Here is a 25089-nt window from a genome sequence, read left to right on the forward strand (position 1 = left end):
AGACAAGATCACGGTTTACTATGAGAAGACTGGTGGCTCCGATGCTTATATCATAGCGATGTGTGAGTTATAACTTATTGTTTTTAGTCCTACCCAGTAACGTCTGATTGAATTGATGAACAGTACTTGATCCGAATGAGAAGATGAACCACTTCAAGAAGTATTGGGACGAGGGTCTGCAACACGAGGCTCGCGAGAATGCAGAACATATTGTAAGTTTTTAAATTATCATTGTGACAATTATTTGACACCATATGATCAGTTTCAGAAGTATTATGTGCACATTCACGGTGATGCTGAGCACCATGCTCCCATAAGGAAAGGTCGTGGATCTGGCAGCAAAGTTACTCGGCTTCTGCGGGAACTTAGTGACAATGACACGGAAGATGACGACGATGACATTTCAGCGCATCAGCATCGTCAATTGACCCACGGAAACCTTGGCTACAAGACTTCAACTACTATGTGAATATGTTTGACCAGCTTGCCGAAAACCAAACCATTGTTCAGTGGTGGGGGGTATGTATTCTTTGACGAATTCACTCAACGAAGATACTGAATCTATTGAAAGTTAAATGCAACGAGGTATGGGCCAGTTTGGACGGCTATTGCTCGCGACTTCTTAGGAATCATGGCCTCATCGGTCTCGAGCGAGCGTGCATTTTCTTCAGCTGCGCTAACAATTACAAAGCGCCGCAACCGTCTCAAAGGTGATGTTGTAGAGGCACTACAGGTAATGAAATGCCTTCTTCGTCATGACCTGGTCTTCCGCAAGTCAGGACCTTCGTCATTGACTGAAGATCCTGCAGATGAGGAGGATGAATTACTTGATGGGTGTACAGAGAACTCTGGTGAAGATAGTATGGTATGACTGGGAGTCTAGAATGATGTTACGAGTCCATGTTTCATTGTCACACAATGCTATCTGTACTGTAGGACATGTTCACTTATTTTACAATTTCAGGCCCGGGCTTCAGCCCAAGCCCAGCCCAGCCCAAGCCCAAGCCCGATGTCAGGGCTGGGCCAAAATGTTAGGAAGCCCATACCTGCTCAAGCCCAGGCCCAGCCCTGGGCCACAGGCCCAAGCCCAGCCCGCACAACACTAGCCAAGTGGCACCCCAACTAGGACCCCAAAAAAACTCAACCATCAACGCGCCCAATGGCGTCAAAGTCGCCCAATGGCGGCCCAAACATCGACAAAGAACACCTAACAAATAAAAAAACTCACTAAATATGTCACTACTAAAGAAAAACCCCAACAAAAACCCAGGAACAACGTCGGCAGGAGGCCCTTCGCCACCACCGCTGACAAATGGCACTACCACCCGTCAAACCAGGAAGTCAACACTATCCCAGGAAGACATAGAAGCATTGCCATATACTGTCATGAATACTAACCAAGCCAAAGAATACCTCACAAAAAACCTACTGTGCCATATCGACCAGCCGTTCACTCTATGTCATATAACTTCCGTTCTGTTCCATATCACACAACTCAAAGCAATCCCGCTCCCAGCAATAGAAGCCATTAGAGCAGTTGCGTTCATTCTAAAATTACACGAAGCTAATGAAATCGCAGAATTAGTATCCGAACATATCACCACTAACCTTACCCCGAGAATAGTAGACCACGTCGTCGCGGCAATTGCCCCCCAAGTAGCAAAGATCCTCACCACATCAGAAAGCCTGGACAACACCCTCAAGGAAGCAGACCGGATGAGACTTATGTTGGAAAGAGAAACGGAAGAAAGAGACAGCAACATGAACACCGCTGTGGAACACTTCGAAGAGGCAGCAGGAACCCTCCTCGACTCCATCGAGGAATGCAACGGGTCTATGAAACTTCTATCACCCTCACTGGACAAATCTATTGAATGCCTAAGTCAAGCCTCACAAGCAGCATCCCCGGCAGACGAAAACACGATCCCATACCAGCACCAATGGCTGACATACAGCACAATAACAGCAGCTCACCTCCCCCCATCAATCGATCAAGCACTAGCAAGAGCAGCGATATGAGCACGTCAAATTATCCTAGACCCATTGCCTGGCGGAAAGATGTTCCCCTCGGATACCCCTCACGCGGACATCATCAAACTAATCAAGGAAGCCATAACACTCATCTCAGATGAGACCACCCCCGAAGGAGGAGTCCATGCAGTCACGCTCTTTCATAACAGAGGTCTGATGGTAGAAATGGAGAGCGATTCACTTGCCACATGGCTCAGGAAACCGGTAAACAGAACGGCACTGATGAACAAACTAGGACCCACTGTATCGTTCCGCAGCAGCGCCTTCCCAGTAGTAATCGAATACTTACCAATTCACACACAGATCACCGACGAAGACTTCATATGGGCAACGGAGAAGGAAAACAACCTCCCAGAAAAATCCCTCATCAGCGCCAGATGGATCAAACCGGTAACAAGAAGATCCCAAACCCAAACTAAGGCCTTCGCACTCCTACAAGCACTAGATGCCCCGACAGCCAACAAGATCATCAAGGAGGGGCTATACATCCGCAATGAATGCTTCTCGACATGAAAGGACAGGAAGGAGCCCATCAAGTGCGCCAAATGTCAGAAATTTGGTCACATCACCTGCAACTGTATGGCAACTTCGGACACATGCAGGACTTGCGGGGATCAACACCGAACAGCCGACTGTAGCGCCTACAAAACAGAATTTTGCACCAACTGTAATGTCAAGAATCACACAAGTTGGAGCAGGAAGTGCCCGGAATTCCTCTGTTGTCTCGACATCCTCAACAACAGCTATCCTGAAAACCGAATGCCATATTATCCGACGGAGACCCCATGGACCCAAGTAGCCCACCCTCCACGCAATACCAACAACTCCCAACAACCTCCAACACGCACATCCTCCCAACCTCAACCTCAACATCAAAACTGCTCCCAATCCGCATTTTCTTCCCTCCCGGCATCTCACTTCACCCAAACTAAACTAACCTTCAACAGCAGTCCTCCTAGGGGACAATCTTTCATCCCTCTCATGCAACCCGAACCTGACTCTAACCTCTTCCCCCCGCCCCCACAGATGAATCCGACGAATCCAGCAAGCACACCTCCAGCTGGTTCGATGCCTGAAGAACACCATGAGCCAACCCCCAATCCCGCCAGACTATGTATATGGCAGCAGAACCTAAACACATCTCTATCCGCCCAAGAATCTCTTCTCAACAGCCCAGTCACCAACCACTGGGACATAATAATAATTCAAGAACCTCATATAAATTTCCTCCATAATACTCGAGCTAACCACAGGTGGCACGTCCTCTATCTGACGCACCACTACACTCACCTACAGAAACGCACCCGTGTGATAACTCTCGTTAACTCTAAAATAAACACTAACACATGGTCTCAAATAGCCTTCCCATCATCGGACGTAGTCGTCCTACAGATATCAAGCAACCACAGTAAAGTAGCCATATTCAACATTTACAACGCCTGCGAGAATCAAGATACACTCACTGCCATGAGCCACTTCCTCGAACGGAATATTCAAACAATCAGACCATCGGGCGAAGATCAAATGTTATGGATGGGAGACTTTAACTGTCATCACCCATCGTGGGAAGACATGCGCAATAGACATTTATTCAACTACACTACGTCCCAACCACTAATTGACCTCATTGCTGACTATGGACTCCTACAGCTTCTCCCAATAGGTATCCCCACCCTTCAATCATTAAGTACAGGAAACTGGACAAGGCCAGACAATGTTTTCAGGATGGAACAGATGCTCAACATGGTCATATCCTGCAACACCGACCCCGAAGCAAGAGGACCTAAAACGGACCACCTCCCAATTCAGCTCATCCTCGACATGAACATCCCCTCAACAGAAGACAAACCTCAGAGAAATTGGAGAGACGTTGATTGGGAAAAATTCAATAAAATGCTAAGCAATTCCCTATCCTCTCATCCACCTCTACCGCTAGCATCTGATGAGGAGTTTCAATTCATGGCAGAGTTCATCACCCGGTGTATCACTGAAACCATCGATAATCACGTCCCACGATCCAAACCGTGCCCTCACTCAAAGCGCTGGTGGACGAAGGATCTATCATTACATCGTAAGGAGGTAGCAAAGCTGCATCGCCTAGCCTACCAGATGAGAGGAACTCCTTCACACGAGGTACATGAGGAACTCAAATGGACCAAGAACGAGTACGCCAACTTAATTCAAGAAACAAAAAGCAGCACTGGCAGGAATGGCTAGAAGATGTCGAAGGGAACAACATTTGGACCGCCAACCAATACATCATGATGCCCCCCACGGATGGCGGGAAAACGAGGATCCCAATGCTTACCAAGACGAACCCGGATGGAACAGTAACTACGGCTAGTACTAATGAAGAGAAGAGTCATATGATCGTGCAGGCCCTATTCCCAAGTCCCCCGCTCATTGATAGCACCCCAACTGACTTCATTTACCCAAATCCCATCGCAAGACATGTCCCATTCACGGAGGACCAGCTCTCCAAAGCAATCTCAAACCTCAGTGGTTTCAAGGCACCGGGCCCGGACGGCATATGCAACATAGTGTTCAAACGTTGCAGCACCCACCTACTACCCTACCTCACCCACCTATTCAACGGGGTCTTCACCCACCGTACATATTATGAACCCTGGCGAAGATTTACAACGGTAGTATTACAAAAACCCGGCAAACCCAGCTACTCGACACCGAAGGCATACAGGCCCATTGCTCTCCTGAACATGCTATGTAAATTGCTAACTGCCATAGTTGCGGAACGAATGACCTACCTCCTCAAACGACACCAACTCCTCCCAAGCACACACTTTGGAGGACGGCCGGGAAGATCCACATCTGACTTGTTACACCTCCTGGAGGAAATGATCCACAACCCCTGGCGATACAAGAAAGTCACCTCAGTGCTATTTCTGGACATCGAGGGAGCATTCCCCAACACCGTCACCAGCAGACTACTGCATAATATGTGCAAACGTAAACTACCGAGGGAACTAGTAGAATTTACAAAGAGATTACTAACGGGAAGGAAGACCCAACTGCGATTCGACAGGTACACATCTGAGTGGATCCCCATCAACAATGGCATTGGCCAAGGGGACCCTCTATCGATGATCCTTTATATCATCTACAACTCAGACTTAGTGGAGGTCGCCAAACCAAGGTCAGGAAGGGAATCACTTAAGGAACTAACACTTGCCTTTGTAGATGATACAGTGTTCATAGCCATAGCCAAGGACTTTGAAATGGCACACAGTACACTACAGGACATGCTAGAGCGAGAAGGCGGCGGATTTGAATGGTCCCAGGAACACAATTCCCGATTCAAAACAAGTAAGTTCACGCTAATGGACTTTTCAATGAACAGGAGAAGGAACCGCCCAAACATGATGATACAAGGCAATGTCATCCGTCCCTCACCCACCCATAAGTTCCTTGGGGTGATGCTGGACCAGGAACTCAGATGGCACACCCAAGTGGACCATGCGATAGCGAAGGGTGTCGCACACGTCCTGCAGATCAAACGACTCTCAACCATGACCAAAGGGATCCCCATGAGACTCATGTGTCAGCTCTACCACGCGGTAGCAATACCGAAAATGTTATACGCAGCCAATCTATGGTTCACCCCGGCATATTGTGACACGTCGGATACCCCCCAGAGAGGTTCATTGGGAGTAGCAAAACACCTCACTACTGTTCAATGCATTGCCCTACTGGCAATTACAGGAGCGATGTGCAGCACAGCTACTGACATCCTCGAAGTACATGCTAACATACTCCCAATAACATTACTCCTGCAGAATGTCTGCCACAGAGCAATAGTCCACCTATCAGCACTCCCCAAAACCCATCCCCTTTACGGCCCAGTCCGCAGGGCAGCAAAGATCCAAGTATCCTCTCACCGTTCATCACTCCACAAACTGATGTGTTTATACTCCATCATACCAGAAGACATTGAAACTCTGAATCCGGCGTGCAGAGCACTGTCAGTATCACGTCCTTACAAAGTAAGAGTGACAGACTGGAAGACTGGAAGACAGCCATCAACGAACACACGCACCTTATGGATAACATCCAAATATACTGTGATGGCTCCGGATTCAAAGAAGGTATAGGCGCAGTGGCAGTGTTGTTCTGAACAGGCTCCCATCCAAGGACACTCTGGTTCTACCTGGGAAAAGACGAGGAACATACCATCTTCGAGGCAGAGGAAGTAGGGCTCACTCTCGCAGCCAAACTGCTAGCGACAGAGGAAGATTTAATGTTCCCAATCTCTATATTGATTGACAACCAAGCAGCAATACAAGCCGGTGAGAACTCACAACCTCGGTCCAGCTCCTATATTGCAGATTATTTTGATAGGGAAATGAGAAACCTCGCTAAGCAGCACCCCAACTTCGACGTCACGCTGAGGTGGTCACCAGGACACGAGGGAATACATGGAAATGAGATGGCAGATAGAGAAGTGAAGTTAGCAGCGACCAGCAGGACCAATAACAGTGAGAGAGAGCACCTACCTCACTACCTTCGACACAGCACCCTCCCACTCAGTATCTCAGCGCTTAAGCAAGCCCAACGGAAGGAAAACCATTCCAGATGGAGGAGACTATGGGCCGCATCCCCCAGATACACATGCACCCAAAGACTGGACCCAGACGTCATCAATCGCTCATTCATTAAGCTAACTGCCACCTACCCCAAATGACTCACAGGACTGCTCATGGGTCTTCGGTCACAACACATTCCGCTCAACCACCACCTCCATCACATCAACAAGTCTGAGCACCCGTACTGCCCTCATTGCCCCATGATCAAAGAAACAACTCACCACTTCCTGATCGAATGCCCGCAATATCAAAGAGACCGTCACATCCTGCACTGTGCGCTAGGATGAGACGCCTCGTCCATCCCGCACCTCCTTTCCAATCAAAACGCAATCCCTCATCTCGTTAGATTCGTGAACTTGACATGTCGTATGAAGTCGACATTCGGTGAGGTACCAACCATCAAAAAACGTAAAGACTGAATCGCTGTTTTAGAATCGACCCACAGCCGCAGACATCAAAACCAAATATACTAAGACTCCCCAAAATAATCGTACAAACTTCTACCCTTCTCACATAATCATCCCTAATCTCTCGGCTACACGGGCTCCAGACCACAAACAGAGTGCAGAAGACAAGACAACCTCAACCTGTCGTCCCACTAACCATCTTCTACAACTCGCTCCCTTAGATCCCTGCACTAATCCACGAAAGTGGACGAGAAACGAGTACCATCACCGCACATATCATATACCCAATAGCTAGAACATCACTCTACCATGCACTTATGAAATGCGCGTCTAAAACGGCCAGCAGGAACGGCGGACTGATGGGGCACATCCCACATCAGGGCATTCGCGATTTCAGCATACAAGGACACCAGGGGTCCAGTAGAATAGAAAGTATTGTCCTACATAGAGATATCTCTCAATGGACAGAAATTGGAATAAAAAATAAAAAAAAGCTGGTGTTCTATGCCTTGACTCCGAAGATACTGATCAAATTGTGTGCTAAGGTACTTGCCACCTCAGTCAGAGCGGAGCTTGGAGATTTGAGCATCAGGATGCTGACAGGTGAGGTTAGCCTCATATTCCTTGAAAGCTGTGAGTGCCTCGCTCTTGAGTTTCAGGAATTTGACCTGTGTCTCACATGAGAAGTCATCAGTGAAACTGATATAATATGAACACCCTCCTAAGCTCGCGGTCTGTGCAGGACCCCACAAGTCCATGTGGACAGTCTCTGCATAGGTAAGTACCCGATTTTTCGACTCCTCGGGGAAAGATTGACGGGTAGCTTTGGCCTTGGTACAGGCTTTGCAAAACTCCGGCATTGATGTCGCATCCAGCTCTATACCCTCAACAAGTCCTTTTTCCACCATCTGCTTTACGGTGGCCTGAGACATATGGCTGAGGACGTGATGCAATTCACAAACAGTAAGCTTATGTCTGGCAATGTTTGTGTGTTCCTTCTGGTGGTTGACTATGCTGTAGAGACCCTCCACTTGCGGTATCTCCACAATCAGCTGCTATTTGGGACCAGGTGAGAGTATTTTGCACATTTTCCCTTCAAAATGGACAGCTAATCTGGCTGCAGTTATCCTATTCGTGGAAATGAGGGTAAACACCATCTTTGGTGGATAGAGGGTGTTTTTCAGCATCACAGAGGTGCACTTATCACCTAAAGGCAAGTTGATTTTCACGTTGTAGAGATACAACAATGGCTGAGCACTACACGAAGTAAGTAGCCAGCAATATAAAAATGTTGTGGTCGTGCACAGCCTAGTCTGCTTTACTTGGAAGACAAGTGCGTTCGACCCAAGGGGTTAGCTATTGGATTGGTCTGTAGTTTGTGAAATGATAAATCGGTCAAAAGTCCGAGCGCGGGAAACAAAGTCCGAAGGTATATCTACGATGTCCAATGCCAAAGTGTCAGGTCCGATGATTTCAGGTTTCGGGTTCGGGTTTAGCGGGTTAGCAGGAATGGCGATAGCGAACATTGGGAAAGCGAGCGGTGTGTGGATATATGATAATGACGGGTATTTCGGATAGAAAGAGCGGTAATATTCGCAATGTCAACTAAGAACTACAAAATATCGGGTTTGACCACAAGATATCGGGAAACGGCTCCCTACTACTTGGATAATGAAAATACTCGTAGTCAGTCCAATATATATATAAGTACGTAGAAATTTGGAACCCTATAGGCGAAAGTAGCAGCCAATGATTTCGGGTCCGAAGTACATGTAAACTAACATGAGGCGCTGCGGATGATGGGAAAACATGTAATGGTGCTTGCTATGACATGAGTAATGTGTGAAATAATCAACTACGCACCTAGTGGGGCTAGCAGGATGGGACGGGACACGGATAGGGCAAGTGCGCGGGAAAATATCGGGTCCAATGCGGCCGAAACGTCGGGTCCGCTAGTCAAAGCATCGGGTTTGCGTCGGGTTGTGCAGGTTACAGCGGATAGTGACGGGCATTGAATGTATATCGGAAAATCAATGAATATGAGCCTAGCGCGAGCTCAAGTGCTACAATGTCACCCTTTCCTACAACGCTGAGAGCAGAGCCATTGGCAGTGTGGACATCTTGGGGGGTAATAGAGACGAAATTGTTGAATTTTGAGTGATTGGGACAGAAGTGAGAGGTTGTGCCTGAATTCATGATGGCTCCATGATGTTTGGGAGGTATGACAAGCTGCTTTGCGACAGCTGCTAAATCTGATGTCACAAAGGTGTACTCATCCTTGGACTCATTCTGCATTGCGCTATTAGTGGCTTCTTTTGGTGTGTGGCTCCCTTTTCTCTGATTCTGCCTTAGTCCTTGACCCTCCTTGCCTCCCCCTGCTCTCCAGCAGTCACTTTTATAGTGACCCTTCTGGTCACAATTGAAACAGGTGATCTCTGGATTTCTCTGGCTCATGTTGCCCATTGTAGGAACTGATTCCTGGCTAGGCTTGTAGAGACTGTTCTTACCTTAGTGTTATGTTGGCACTTTTGTAGCTTACATAATCAAGTTATCTTTTCACCAGTTACCAGTATGGGTCTGAGTCTTCAGCAAGTTTTCATGGCAGTTCCTCTCTTCTGAGCCTTGAGCCTGGTCCAGAAACCCTTTAGGGTCGAATAGTAGCTAGGTTCTGCAAGACCCAACACATTGTTCTGAATCACCATCAGAATTGTTGTACCCACACCATCCCTTGGGGCTTATTCTGGGCAGCCTTGGCTGATAGCGCAAAGTTTGTGCCCTTTTTCATAGGACGATGTTCAGTGAGTAGTCTATGTTCATACTCCTCGGTCACAACACTGATAAGTTTATGGGGAGTAAGAGGCTTCTGGGCAATTTTAGCTGCTGCGTTTATAGACAATAGCAATGGATGGTGGGATTCGGGGAGGAAACCGAGAACTATGGCGTAGAAATTGCAGTGTTCAATGTTGGCACCCATGCCAGCAAGGGACTCGTGCAAGCGCAGAAGTTTGCTAAAGTGAGCTTTCACATTGCCATTCTTGTCATATCTCATATCCTGCAGACATTGTTGAAGGTCTATCTGGACCAATTCAGTCTTGCCTTCATGGATGTCATGAATCTCCTCCCAGATCTTTGCAGCACCCTCAAGCTTCTGCACACGCAAGAGCAGTTGATCTGTGATCATACTGAACAATTGCTGCTTTACCAGCAAGTCTTTTTGAAAATGCTCATCAATTTTCTTATCTAGCTTGTCTATCTCTGTTTGCGTAGGTGTCAAACTGTCTGGTTTTGACATGGCCCTCATCGACAGATCAATCACATATGGAATCAGTTTTATAGCATGACTGTCAATATACCATATCAGCCCTCTTGCTCCAACAGCAGTCAACATGCATTCCTTATAGGTAATCCAGTTGCTGCTGTCCTCAGCTAGCTTTGGGACATTGAAGAGTGCAGAGTTGGTACTAGGGAGAGTGGAATCCATGGCCATGGCAGGGCTCATAACCTCAAGCGAGTTGAAACGATTAGGGATGAGTGGGATCAGCTAGAATGAATATATTATCTCAGTCTCAGGAAAATGGACTCTTCATAGGACTAGTAAGTACTTAGAATGAATATATTCTACAGATAGTTAGCTCTGATGTGATAATGAGAACGGGAGGACTTTGACTCACATCTCAGTCTCCGGAAAACGGACTGAGATGCTCATTTGTATGACTCGTAGCTTCAAGCTAGTTAGCATAGTGATAGGTAATGAAGTAGCATATAAAAAATAAATGGTTGCATATTGTGTACCTCAGCCAATGTCACTTTGTCATCCATTGTGCCTTCAGGTAGCACTCATAATGTTTCACCTTGATGTCTCCTGCTTGGCCTTCAATCCTGAATCCAACAGCAAGGACAAAACAGCCATCGCTATAGAAGCTCTCAGAGGCAGAGTCCTATTGTGATCAATGCACTAGACAAGAGCGGTGTGGTCAAGACATGATCTGATCTTCTTCATATTTTTTCTAGTAAACTTTAGAACTCTGCTGTTCCTTGAATCACGGAGGTCCCAAGGAACTTCCAGTTTATCATCGCCTCTCACCCGCTTCTTAACATTCAGAATGCATTTGTGGGCACTCAACACATTTAAAGGATTTCCAGGACAACATTCCACCAGAAGTCGCAGACATGAACTACCCTTCAATATCTGTGATTTAAAATCATCTCATCTCCCTAACTCTGAAGATCCTGGTCTACAAGAATGAGCTGAAAAGTGTATCCCCCCATACCTGTCTTATGCCTGTCCATTCTGGCCTACACATACAATGAGCCACTGGCTTCAATGCAGAACTCACCAAAGACATTAAATTATTCTTCAACTATGAGCGACTGTTCTTCTGGCTCAAAGTACTCTGCCTTATCAATGCATTGTAGCACTTGAGTTCGCACTAGGCTCGTATTCAGCTATTTCCCAATGCATGTCAGATACCCGTCACACACGAATCACTTCCTGATGTTATCCGACACTTACCTGCTCAATCCGATGTTTATCCGCTAAATCCGACACTAATCCAATGAAACCTGATACAAACCTGATGTTTTGGGTCCTCCCTATGTCATGTCCTTCGCATCTATCCCCACTGGTGTGCAGTTACTTGTTTTCACATCACTAACATTGTAGACCGCTGTAGCACTCGAGCTTGCACTAGGCTCGTATTCTGCTAATTTCCGATGCATGTCAAACACCTGTCACACACAAATCACTTCCCGATGTTATCCGACACTTACCCACTCAATCCTATGTTTATCCGCTAATTCTGATGCTAATCTGACGAAACCTGATGCTAACCCGACAAAAATGCCCTCCCTATGTCATGTCCTGTTGCATCTATCCCCACTAGGTGCACAGTTATTCATTTTCGTGTCACTAACATTGTAGAATGTGTTATTACATGTCCGGAGTACCACATGTCTTATGTATTACATAGGACATTGGACCTGAAAATCAGTGCTACTACTTTTGCCTATAGCACTCCGAAATTCTACATAGACACTATATATTTCACATACCTCCTACCTATTTACTTACCTTTCTACCTCCAAGTAGGAGGAGGTCATTCAATATTTAGTAGTTCTTAGCTGAATTCCACAATATCATCCATTCTTTATCTGAAACACTCCAAAACATCTGACATTTGCTATCCCTGACATTTGCTATATTCCTGACGCAAACCCAATGGAACCCGCTAACCCAAAAACATTGGACTTATAATTATACCTTCGAACTTTGTTTCCCACGCTTTGGACTATCTTCCTTTTCGTATAACTGATTATTCTAATACCAAATAGCAAACCCCTCGGGTCGAATGCACTTGTTTTGCAAGTGCAGCAGACTAGGCAGTGCTAGACCACGACATTATATATTTGGCTATGAGTTTATCTACAAGTTCCCTACTCAGCCATAGTTGTATCATTACACCGCATTATTACATGTCCGCAGTACATTGTGTCTTATTACATAGGACATCGGACCCAAAAATTAGCACTACTACTTTTGCCTATAGCACTCTGAAATTCTACATAGACACTATGTATTTTGCATACCTCCTACCTATTACTTTATCTTTCTACCTCCGAGTAGGAGGAGGTCATTCAATATTCAGTAGTTCTTAGTTGAATTCCACAAATATCATCCTTTCTTTATCCGAAACACTCCGAAACATCCGACATTTGCTATCCCCAACATTTGCTATATTCCTGACACAAACCTGATGAAACCCGCTAACACGAAAACATCGGACTCATAATTATACCTTTGGACTTTGTTTCCCATGCTTTGGACTATCTTCCTTTTCATATAACTGATTTTTCTTATACCATACAGCAAACCCCTTGGGCCAAATGCACTTGCTCTGCAAGTATAGCAGACTAGGCTGTGCAAGACCACAACACATTTTATATTGCTAATCACTTACTTCATATAGTGTTCAGCAATTGTTGTATCATTACAGCGCTCAGCAGCGCAGTCCTCAGCCTTCTGTTTATTGCCAAGTGGTTCTTATTTTTTATTCCAATTTCTGTCCTTTGCAGAGTTGTACTCTATGTAGGACATTACATCAGACTTTGATGCACTTTTATCAACAGTGAAATATCAACAGAAAGAGTAGATATTTGGCACAATAATTGACGATTTTTAGATTAGTGGAATATTGTTGGAATGAGCCCATGTTCATCTGTTTTTGATGTCAAAAATTTGAGATTCTCCCTAATTATCTACCTGCAGGCTATAGTGTCATATTAATGCATTAATTGAATGGTAGTTACAAGACTCATGTTGTGCATTAAGTGTTGTAACTATCAGTGCACCAGCCTTTAATTTACTTTTAATTTCACTTTTCACTTTCCAAGACAGAATATAATCATAGCTGACAACTAACTAATCGCTAACTAACTCTAACTAACCACTAACCTCTAACTAACCAACAAACACTCTAACATCTAACATTCAACCCCCAACCTCTAACTAAAATTAATAGTAATCATTATGTAAATGTGTCATAAGTGATTACAATGAATAATGCACAACATGTGTCTTGTAATTACAATGGTAATGCATTAATATGACAGGATCAGGTGCTACCTGTCAAAAATTGTCTATATGTAGTTCAATACAGTGTGAGCTCTCTTCTTGCTGGGAGTGGCAACTCAGCTAAATAAAGTGTGGCATTATGTAAGCAAGAAATGTGATCAACAACAATGTGGAAACAACAATCTTTAACAAAACATTAACAAAATATATTTTATTATTTATTATATTATTTTTCAATATTCTTAGATCAAACATATTGTGAACAGGATAAAGTAATTGACATTTTTGCTATACAGAACATTGTAAAAATATAGGCTGTTTCTTGGGGGAAAATAACTCATTTTTAGATTATGTCTCACATACAGAAAATCTTCAATATATTTATTATTATTTTTAAATGTTTGAATATACAAAATGCAAGGAAATTCAACTAAGTTGGAGACTTAGTTGAAAAGGATATTTCAGGTATAATCCAGTAGATTCTATATAGTGACTGTTCAAGCAGAGCTTATAAATGGTATAGCCAGGATAAGAAAACATGAGGTAGATAGCCTGCTTGATAAGAGATAGAAGATAAGTGGTCTGGATGATGATAGAAAGAATGCAGACAGCCTACTTAGAGATAGCAAGAATAGATGGTCTAGGTGGAGTCTAGACCATGACATAGGTAGCAAGATAAGGAAAATGAATAGGGGCATAATGTTATTATAACAGACACCAGCAGTGTTCTATCTATATCACCTGATTCTTATTCAGCTAGAAGCTTATTATATCATGTATCCAGCCTATTATGAATCATGGCTACTGACATTAGACTCACAAGGCAGTTATGCCTCTCAGTGATAGCATTTGCTGTAACTTTTGTACCTATCAGTGAAGCAGCAAATTCAACAAATGAACTTACCTTCTTCCAGTTAAACCCTAAAACTTATAGTCCTTGCAGAGACTGGGCATGAGAAAGAACGACACATAGCTGCTCTAATGATAATATTAACTCTTGATACTTAAAGAATTGATGACACTTGCCAGAGAAAAACATGTGGAAATGGTCTACAGAAACTTTCTAAAATCCAGAACCTTGGCTTCTGTGAATAGTCATCACCCACCCCAGAGAAAGAGGCACCTAAACAAATGTTAGAAAGATGACTAATCAGTAAATGAGCAGTAATGACTTGAATTTATGGAGATCCCATCATTTTCTCTTGTTCTTTATAATCAAAGGTAAACTTTTCATCTAAAACAAGAACATGTTTGTGAGTGTCCACTTATTTAAACTTTACAAGAGGAAAGAAATTTTCTTTGTGACCTCCAATAGCATGATGAGTGTCTAGCTGAGCATGAAGAGGTCTGGAGTTCTCATTGACTTTAATCTTACAGATGCTAAACAAAGCCTGTGGTGAAGAAGACCTATCTTCTTCAGGTTGTACATTGTATGATGTGTAAAATCCAAGTATAACTTCTGGGCTACTGTTGTGTAATTTAATACCAAGATTCTTTCACAGGATGACCTATGCTTCTATCTTAAGTTTGACTAAATGTTCAGCTGGGCCATTGTCAACTAGCTTTTTTGCATGATCAGTCATGGTGTCATCTATATAAGTGTACCTTGTTGTATGACTACATATCTCACTCAAATGTTCCTTATTCATAGTGTTTGCATGTGAGCAAGTGAAGAACAGAAGAATGACCTCTACCTCAGGCAAATAAATGTGCAGAATTGTCCAGATTATTTGGGTCAGTATGAGAGTTGATGTAATGTAGTATGTTGTTCCATTGGCAACCATGGAACAGCTCATTTATCTTTGCCTTCATATCATCCAGAGATAAATTAACTGAGTTTTTGAAGGTTTTTAATAGTATTAGGAATCCATTGATAGACGCCATAGCCATCTCAGGGTTCCTTGCAAAGCAAGAGAGTCTAGATTCTGAATATGATAGGACAGACAAGAAGGCCATTTTCTGTTGCAGACCTATGAAAAGAGTCTAAGGGCCATTAATAAGATAGTATTAGACGAGAACCTCATATGTCTTATGGAAACAGTGGTTAGTGAAAGGTGTAGCATGGAGTAGTGATTATACCTACTTTAAGAGTCATTCTTATAATAAGGCATCATTTGCATAATCTCATATGCTATTGTAGCACTCAGGTTGGTACTGGCTGCATATTCAGCCAAATGGACAGGTATCTCTCATAAGTATTCCTTGACACTCCTATTCTAGTTCCAAAAGCTCTACATACCATCCGAGTTATCCAAAGGCATCTGCTTGCTTCTGAGGTCTGTGTTCCTCCGTAATTCACTGTATCATCTCCTGTCCATATTCATTTGACTTTGCTGGTGCATTTTCATTTTGTTCTCTAAGTATTGAATATGTCATAGGATGTCAGCCTGTTGGATACTTGATTAAGTATAGAAGAGTAACGACTGAAAGCATCCAGGAGTAGAGCAGATCCATAGGAGAGCTTATAATTATATAATAGCTTTATATTCAAATGCTAATCTGATGTAAATATGATAGTATTCAGACTGCGATCAGACATGTGGACACTACAAACTGTCATTAACAATGAAGCAAGGAATAGCAAGATGAAATTTACATGGCAAGAGATGAGTTCAACTTGGAGATCTTGATTATGTAATGGATGGCACATGGAACTGTAAACACAGCAGGAAAAGCAAGAAGTGTTGTGATAGATGGGTTAGATCCATGGAAAGCTATCTGGAAACTTTATACAATTAATGTTCAGGGGTTTTTATTTCCTTAGTGAGTGGTTATGCTTTAGTGCATATATGATTTTGTTCTAGGTGCTCTGAGTCATATAGTTATTACCAAAGGACTAACCCATGTACACCCAGGCTTGCTGACTGATATGAGTAGTTAAGTCACTTCAAATTCTTCCTATTCAAATTTTGATCCTCCATGAATTACTGGGTTCCCCAACTATGTTATATTCATAAACTTCACTGGCTATACATGACACACCCTGTAAATCCCTTAAAAATGTCATGATGATGTCACATGCACTTGCATCAGTGCACCTGCACTGGAGAACAGTCACAATCTGCAACCACAGCTTGTGGTTAAGCCTTATTATTGATCTTCAGAAGATCATCTGCAACCAAACCAACAGGGGCTTGATATTTGCAACTACAATAATTACACGATCAGGATAGTCCTTAGTAAATATTATTATCCAAGCAGAACAAGAAGTACTGAAAGAATGATATAAGATGCCCATCAATTTCAGTCAAGGATAGCTGTCTAAATGTCTGCCTTTAGGAAAAGAGAAACAAATTTTACCAAAACAAAGGCCTAATTCACTGACTGTATGCCCACTATTTTTAATATTGTATTTCCCAAGATATATTAATGATGTTTGCTATAAATTATTAGTAACACTCAGTTATCGATTCACCAAGCTCTCCAAATTCTTAATGCACACAGGATGACATTTGGGCTTAGTAAAAAGTAGATGTTAGAAAGGCTTGGTCAGTATCCATGTTGCAAAATATTATCAAATCTTAGCAGATTAAGCAGTTTTTTGGCCTTAGTGCTTCTAGGGAAAATATGGCCAGTCATGCTATGTGAGTACACTAGCTTAGCTGATATTTACTAAGTTTCTTTAATTGCTGCACAAATTAAGTGAAATAAGTTATGCATGCAATTGAGTGTGGGTGATCACAATATATATGTAATATATACTCTGGACCCTACACTGAGTCTGGAAGTAGCATGTATATGATGAAGATTCCTTACCATATCTATCCTATATGAGAGTGACAGAAACTTCATCTGTGACATTTTCATAAATACAGCATACACTTATATGTATTAGTTAATGTATGCACTAATAACATGTAATTCTAGATGACTAAGAGGTGGTTTATATTATGAGCGGCATGATTATGGCCATGTACTATGGTATCAGCTTGAATAAGCTTTATCTCTGCACATCATCTAGTTTGAAGGTTTCTACATAAAACAATGACTAACCCTGTGCAATACTAATCTTAGATGCTATGTCATGTTAGTACAACTGCATGTACAGTCATACATCAACTGCCTCATTAGGCATGGAGTTGGCATGTTGAAGACCTTAAGTCCATAAATCAGAAACAGAATATTGTGGTTAATGGTACTATGGTGTTTTTCAAACACTTCTGTCATTACTTTTCAACTTTCTCTTTGTCTCTTATACAATATTATATAAGCTATAGATGAGGCTGAGATATAATCACTCAAGCTTTCCATACTGGACTTATCATCAAGTGCCATATGTTATATGTTTAACACACTTATACTATATTTTCTTAAATACAAGCTATAACATATATGCTCATGTCTCTTGAGACAATCTACACTAGTTAATTAGTAATATATGATCTATTATATGAGCTATCATTACCTATAGCAGTGTATGCCCTAGTCTATATCCAACCAGAGAGACTGAATACTATCAATCTAATTCTAAAGTTAAGGGTGACATAACTTAGTACTACAATGACAATAACTATAGAAGGGTACTAGAATAAGTAGGCAGTCTAAAACAGAGGCAATTGATCAAGTACATCTTATCAAACAGAAGAACTTTAATTAACTTTCAATTAGTTTGGCTCATAGAAGATAAATGTGATACCATTGAGTTTTAGCTATTCCCTTCTATAATAAGCTTTAGCAGTATATTTTGTTCTCATTAGCTTTGCTTTCAATCACTTTATAAGTTAGTCTAACTTACTGCACTAATTAGAGTATTAAATTACAAAATGCTACTCTCAACAACTTCTAATCATTTATTATACCACCTCATGAAGGCAAATATAATGACATTGTATGAAGATATAGTTGTTTTTAATTTGATGACTCATTAGAATACTTTTTTGACTTTAAGTTTAACCAATATAATCTCTATAATTCTAGTACTTTGTGTGACCTCCTTTTGTCTTAATCACTTCTACCACTCTTCTAGATATAATTCTCAATCAGTTTGGGATATTCCTCCCTAGTAATCTTGTAGTATACTAAAAAGTTAATATCACTAAGAATCTAATAAGAATATTAATATACTCTCTTAGCCCAGTTGTTAAAAGTCTCAAAGTATGAATATATGAAACCTATATGGGTTATAAGTGTGGATATGAGGATTAAAAAGTATTATTATGTTTTAGTGTTTTAATGAAAGTCGTGGTACTAGCTAAAGTGATTATATAGATTGACTTATATTACTAAATTGCTCATAATTTGAGTCAACAACAGCTTAAATATATATTGCTGCTACAGTAGATATGCTCATAATGCATACTGTCGGGACTGTCAATAGTTTATGCATTATGAGAGATATGCAACACCACATATGTCACATTTCTGTGACGCATGTGACCTCCGCCAAAAGTGTGACATCAAGTATCTGCTGATTATACCGAGAAAAATTGTCCTAGAGAGGTCTGTCTAGCATTAAGTAGTTCTTCTCATCGTAGTTGAGCACGAAATATACGAAGTTGTGATGATAAGTCGAGTGAAAACTGTGGATTACCATATTGCATGCATCCAACTTCGAGTTGCTGGCACAAATCAAGAAGATCTGTCCATGTAATTGACGCAGCCGCTGAATCGTCGTCGTCATCATCATCAGAATCAATCTCGATGACATCACCGCTTGCAATGGTAACTTCACGACGGACCTCATCCGCAATGGCTTTGTCACCACCTTCGAATGCGGGAAACTCTCCCATATCTCTCTCCTCGGCAGGGTCCAGGAGTTCATCAAGAGTTGGCAATTGACCGAAAATACGATTGCGCGCCTTGAGATTGTTGACAGACTGCATAAGGTCAGCTTCAGCGGAGGAAAGTTGGTTATCCGCTTGCTGTGGACACGCGGGAATATGAATTTTGAGCCCAGTGCGACAAGACGCAGCTTCTGCAAGTGCATTTACAGCATTCAAGGCAACATCTGTGTCTCCTTCGGCATCCATGATGGCTTTAAGAGCTGGTCTCCAATCTGAATCTACATAGTGTTCACGAAGATGAGCCTTTAGGTCATTCTCGACTGCTGGAAGGGACATTTCAGTGGTCGTGAACTTGCGGATGATATTCCATGCGGCAGGATTGACATGAGGCCTCGAGTCTAGGCCTACTACTGTTGGATCACTGCCACGAAAAATTGAGCACTGAAAATGAGAACATCAAATAATTGACTCACGGTTGGATTTCAGTGTGATCCCAGCAATGTTTGATGGTCTCAGATGTAATGGTGTACCATGCCTGCTTTGCCATTGTCATGCCTTCGAGAATGTTGAGTTTATAAATGTCTTGTTCACCAGCATCATCAAGAACAATCGCGCGCGCGCAAAAATTACGGCGATATATTGCCTTGAAGCATCGGATGATTCCAGCATCGCATGGTTGCACAAACGGTGTCATATTGGGCCCGAAATACTCGAGATCGATGTTTGATGGTTGATACAAGATGCTGTGACCAGAGAAGTTATCAATAAACATGCAAATGTGCCGGTTTTGTTGTTTCATTTGAAGATCAAACTTTTTAACCCATCTAGACAGCGCATTAGGTATCATTGACAGTCACAGGATCATGTTAACATACTCTTCAAATAGAACTGCTGTCATCCAAGCCTTCTTGTTGTTTCGATAATAGAACCCATGCTGTTCTGGTGACTGCTTCTTGAAGCATCGTGGTTTCTTTGCCTTGCCGATAAAAATAGGCTCGAGCCTCTCACTCCCATCTGCATTGCAAGCTAACCCAATGGATATGCGAAATTTCTCCTTCTTGCCATTCATTTGTCGTGTTGCAAGACCACAATCTGGAGGTGTGCTAAAAATGAATAAATCAAGCACTGCAAATTACAAAATGAAATAAACACTCACTATGGAAAGAAGGATGTCTCGTCGAAGTTCCACCGATCTTGAGGAGCAAACTTTGCTAAGATCCTGCGACAATGTTCTCGTTCTGCAGCAACAGCTTCAGTGTCCACAGATCCAGATTCCCCATGCTGTCGGTACTTGCGGATTTTGTAGGTTTTGCAAAATGACTGAATCCATGCTTCCCCTAACAGCCTTTCATTGTCTGAGACATCAAACTCGTCCTCAAACCTTTTCCGTTTCTCTCGTAACATAGGCCCAGTCACCATTTCATGTTTGTTTTCCATGTGCCTGATCCACAGAATCAAGGCATGCTCGACATCAGGTCTGGTGACAACCCTTGGCCGTTTTGATGACAATGCATCAGGGTTATCGTTGACACAGGCTTCCATTTTGGACCTTTCCCTTAACTTGTGAGACAAAGTTGACTGTGTGAAAATGAGAGCACCAGATTTGAGAGATTTAAAGTGTTCTACAATTTGGGCTTGTGTGACATTAGGATGAGAGTCGATGAATGAATAGACCGTCATCCAGTCTGAGAGAGTGAGATTTTGATGAGAAGAGCATTCAGGTGAAAGAGCCGAAGTTTGAGGAGTGTCCTTTGTGATGATTTTTCGCTGTTTCACAGGTCGGTTGTATGCTGTGGGCTTATCATGGGGTTTCCACTTCAAGTTTAGGGACACTTTTGTGTATGATACTGCTGTAATTACTTGCTAGCTTCTATACATAGTTCAAAGAAACAATGCCGCACAAGCGGAACAATACATTTATGCAGTACCTTATGTCCCACCCTATTAATTTCGCACTTCATAATGCATACAAGCCATGCCGAGGCCATGCATTATGCAATATGCAATATGTAAACAATTACATAGGAACATCATCGGGATCCTGAAAAGTTCATGCATTATGAGATTTATGCATTGTTACGATATGCATTATGAGCATATCTACTGTATATAGAAATATAAAATATAAGTAATCCTACTGTAAGCTAGAAGTAACTGTAAGGAAAGATAATACATAATAAGCATACATAGAAGAATGAAAAATAATAGAATGATGAAGTTTCTCAGGACATAATCATAATATCTTACATCTGTAGCTAAGTGACTTTGTACTTGTACTGACCAAACAGAAACCCCTTCACTATCTAGTAGTATCATTAATGTTAGTAATATAAAAATATGCAAAAATCTTTACCTGGTTGTCTATAGCCATTATAATCTACCTCAATATCCTACATATATCTTGAGTTAGTTACAGTTCTTGCCTAGAATTTTGCTACTAAGGTATTACTACCTTGGTAAAGGTTAGAGTGGTCCTTGTAGGGTAAGCTAGTCCTTTTGGTTATGTAATTATTCATACAATTACTGATATATACAAGTTGTATGTTCTAAGCAAGGAGTTTGGTTTATATTGCTTAAAACCAATCTAGCAGATGCTGAAGAATAAGAAGAAAGCATATGATTAAGACATCTGGCAAGATTACAGTAATGCACTTGAGCATAGTTAAAGGTTAGAATATCATCTAATCAACTTGAGTACTTGAGCCATAACTTGGCTTACATAATTGCTGCATATCAATATACCTATCTGTCTAGCCATAAGTTTGATACCAGCAGCTGACAGTGCTCACTATTCTGCTTATTATTTGCTACTCTATTGATAGCACATGAGCACATTGATTTTTTGTCTAATTTAAGCATTCCTGATCAAAACAATTGATCTGTACTAGTAGAATAAGAGGCAAGATTATAAAGGCAACTCAGTTTAAGTATCATATAGTGGCTCAAAAAACTTTTTATATGTTTTCATATTTTTTACTATCTATGATATTGTGTAAGAATACACAAGCACCTTAAGAACATTCTGGTACCATATTGTAGTACTACTTCAGGGCCCCCATTTTAGCACTATTTTATGAGAATTAGTAAAGACATGACAAAGATATAAGGCTTATAAATAATAACTTATACAGGCAGTTTTTTGACTTAAGTATTTTACAGTAATAATCAGATATTCTAGTACTTTGTGTGACCTTTCCTTAGCTTTAATTGCTGCCTCTATCCTTCTAGCATACTCTCAATCAATTTCTAGCAATCCTCTGCTATAATATTTCTCCATTCCACTATTATTTTTCTCATAGCTTCTATACTCTTTTAGAATAAGTTTCATCAGCTTAAAGCTTCTTCTTAAGTGTTTCTGTCATATCCTGCATTCCAGACCTACATCCGACAATGTTCCCACGCCTCATCCAGACCTCCGGACCCCTTCCTTGTCCATGTCTCCAGTCCTCTATCTGTTTAGATCCCCATACACCTGGTGTGGGTACAACAATTCTAATGATGATGTTGGGTCTTACAGAACCTAGCTGCTATTCAACCCTAAAGGGTTTCTGGACCAGGCTCAAGGCTCAGAGGAGAGGAAATATGATAGAAACTTACTGAAGACTCAGACTCATACTGGTAACTAGTGAACAGATAACTTCTTATGTAAGCTAAGGTGCAAATATAACACTGAGTAAAACAGTCTCTATAAGCCTAGCCAGAAATCAGTCCCTACACCGGATTCCTGCACCTCCACACATCCACATTGAGACCCCTGTATCTCTGTACAAATGGACCCTAAATCCGATCTGATCTGATGGACAAATCCGTTGTAACGATATAACAATGGCTGAGTAGGGAACATGTAGATAAACTCTCAGCCAAATATATAATGTTGTTGTGGTCTTGCACAGCCTAGTCTGCTATACTTGCAAGACAAGTGCATTCGACCCAAGGGGTTTGCTATAAGGTATTAGAATAATCAGTTATATGAAAAGAAAGATAGTCCAAAGGTATAATTATGAGTCCAATGTTTTTGGGTTTCAGGTTAGCGGGTTTCATCGGGTTGGCATCGGGTTTGTGTTAGGTTAGCGTCCAGAATATGGCAAATGTCAGGGATAGCGAATGTCGGATGTTTTTGAGTGTTTTGGATAAAGAAAGGATGATATTTGTGGAATTCAGCTAAGAACTACTAAATATTGAATGACCTCCTCCTACTTGGAGGTAGAAAGGTAAAGTAATAGGTAGGAGGTATGCAAAATATATAGTGTCTATGTAGAATTTCAGAGTGCTATAGGCGAAAGTAGTAGTGCTGATTTTCAGGTCCGATGTCCTATGTAATAAGACATGGTGTACTGCAGACATGTAATAACACATTTTATGATGTTAGTGATGTGAAAACAAGTAACTGCGCACCTAGTGGGGATAGATGCGACAGGACATGACATAGGAAGGACATTTTTGTTGGGTTAGCATCGGGTTTTGTCAGATTAGTGTCAGATTAGTGGATTAGCATCGTGTTTAGCAGATAAACATTGGATTGAGCAGGTAAGTGTCAGATATCATTGGGAAGTGATTCGTGTGTGATGGGTATTTGACATGCATGGGAAAATAGCTGAATATGAGCCTAGCACAAGCTCGAGTGCTACACTATTTCTGATCCAAGATCCAATAAAGCTTTTGAATCCATTTCCTGTTCATATCACATTAACACAGCTTATTTCTCTATATGGTATTCCTTGTTCCCAGCTTCTTGGTTATGCTTACTTCCACTACTCTTACTGATCCATAAACCTGTGTTTAATTTCTGACTCTCGATTGATGAGCAATGCTCATTACTGATAGACTTTGCTTATACTTCATACATAGCCTCAGACCCTTGCTTACTGATCTTTCCATTAGTCACTTAGTATATAAACTCTTGTATATGTCCTGTTACGACTAGGATAGGTCTTCTCAACACTGGTCTGAATGGACCGTCGTGCTGTAGCACTTGAGCTCGCGCTAGGCTCGTATTCACTGATTTCCCGATACACGTTCAATGCCCGTCACTTTCTAATGTAACCCACACAACCCGACGCAAACCTGACGCTTTGACAAGCGGACCCGACGTTTTGGCCGCATCGGACCCGATATTTTCCCGCGCTCTTGCCCTATCCGTGTCCCGTCCCGTCTTGCTAGCCCCACTAGGTGAGTAGTTGATTATTTCACACATTACTCACATCGTAGCAAGCGCTATTACATGTTTTCCCATCATCCACAGCGCCTCATGTTAGTTTACATGTACTTCGGACCCGAAATCGTCGGCCGCTACTTTCGCCTATAAGGTTCCGGATTTCTACGTACTTATATATATATTGGACTGACTACGAGTATTTTCATTATCCAAGTAGTAGGGAGCTGTTCCCCGATACTTAGTGGTCAAACCCAATATTTCGTAGTTCTTAGTTGACATTGCGAATATTACCGCTCTTTCTGTCCGAAATACCCGCCGTTATCATATATCCGCATACCGCTCGCTTTCCCGACGTTCGCTATCGCCCTTCCCGCTAACCCACTAAACCCGCACCTGAAACCCGCTAACCCGAAACCCGAAAACATCGGACCCGACGCTTTGGCATCGGACATCATAGATATACCTTCGGACTTTGTTTCCCGTGCTCGGACTTTTGACTGTTTTATCATTTCACTAACTACAGACCAATCCAATAGCTAACCCCTCGGGTCAAATGCACTTGTCTTGCAAGTATAAGCAGACTAGGCTGTGCACAACCACA

General features: G+C 42.1%; 1 protein-coding gene across 1 annotated transcript; it reads right to left on the reverse strand.

Annotated features, from left to right (window-relative positions):
* Positions 1-19471: 19471 nt before the first annotated feature.
* Positions 19472-19669, reverse strand: F5147DRAFT_544285 (uncharacterized protein; the record flags this gene model as incomplete). Its single annotated transcript, XM_041430299.1, has 1 exon — positions 19472-19669. A coding segment is annotated over one exon (198 nt), but the record flags the coding sequence as incomplete, so codon positions are not given.
* Positions 19670-25089: the final 5420 nt, after the last annotated feature.

This window comes from Suillus discolor (assembly GCF_016758755.1).
Source record: "Suillus discolor strain FC423 chromosome Unknown F5147scaffold_7, whole genome shotgun sequence".
Lineage (NCBI taxonomy): Eukaryota > Fungi > Basidiomycota > Agaricomycetes > Boletales > Suillaceae > Suillus > Suillus discolor.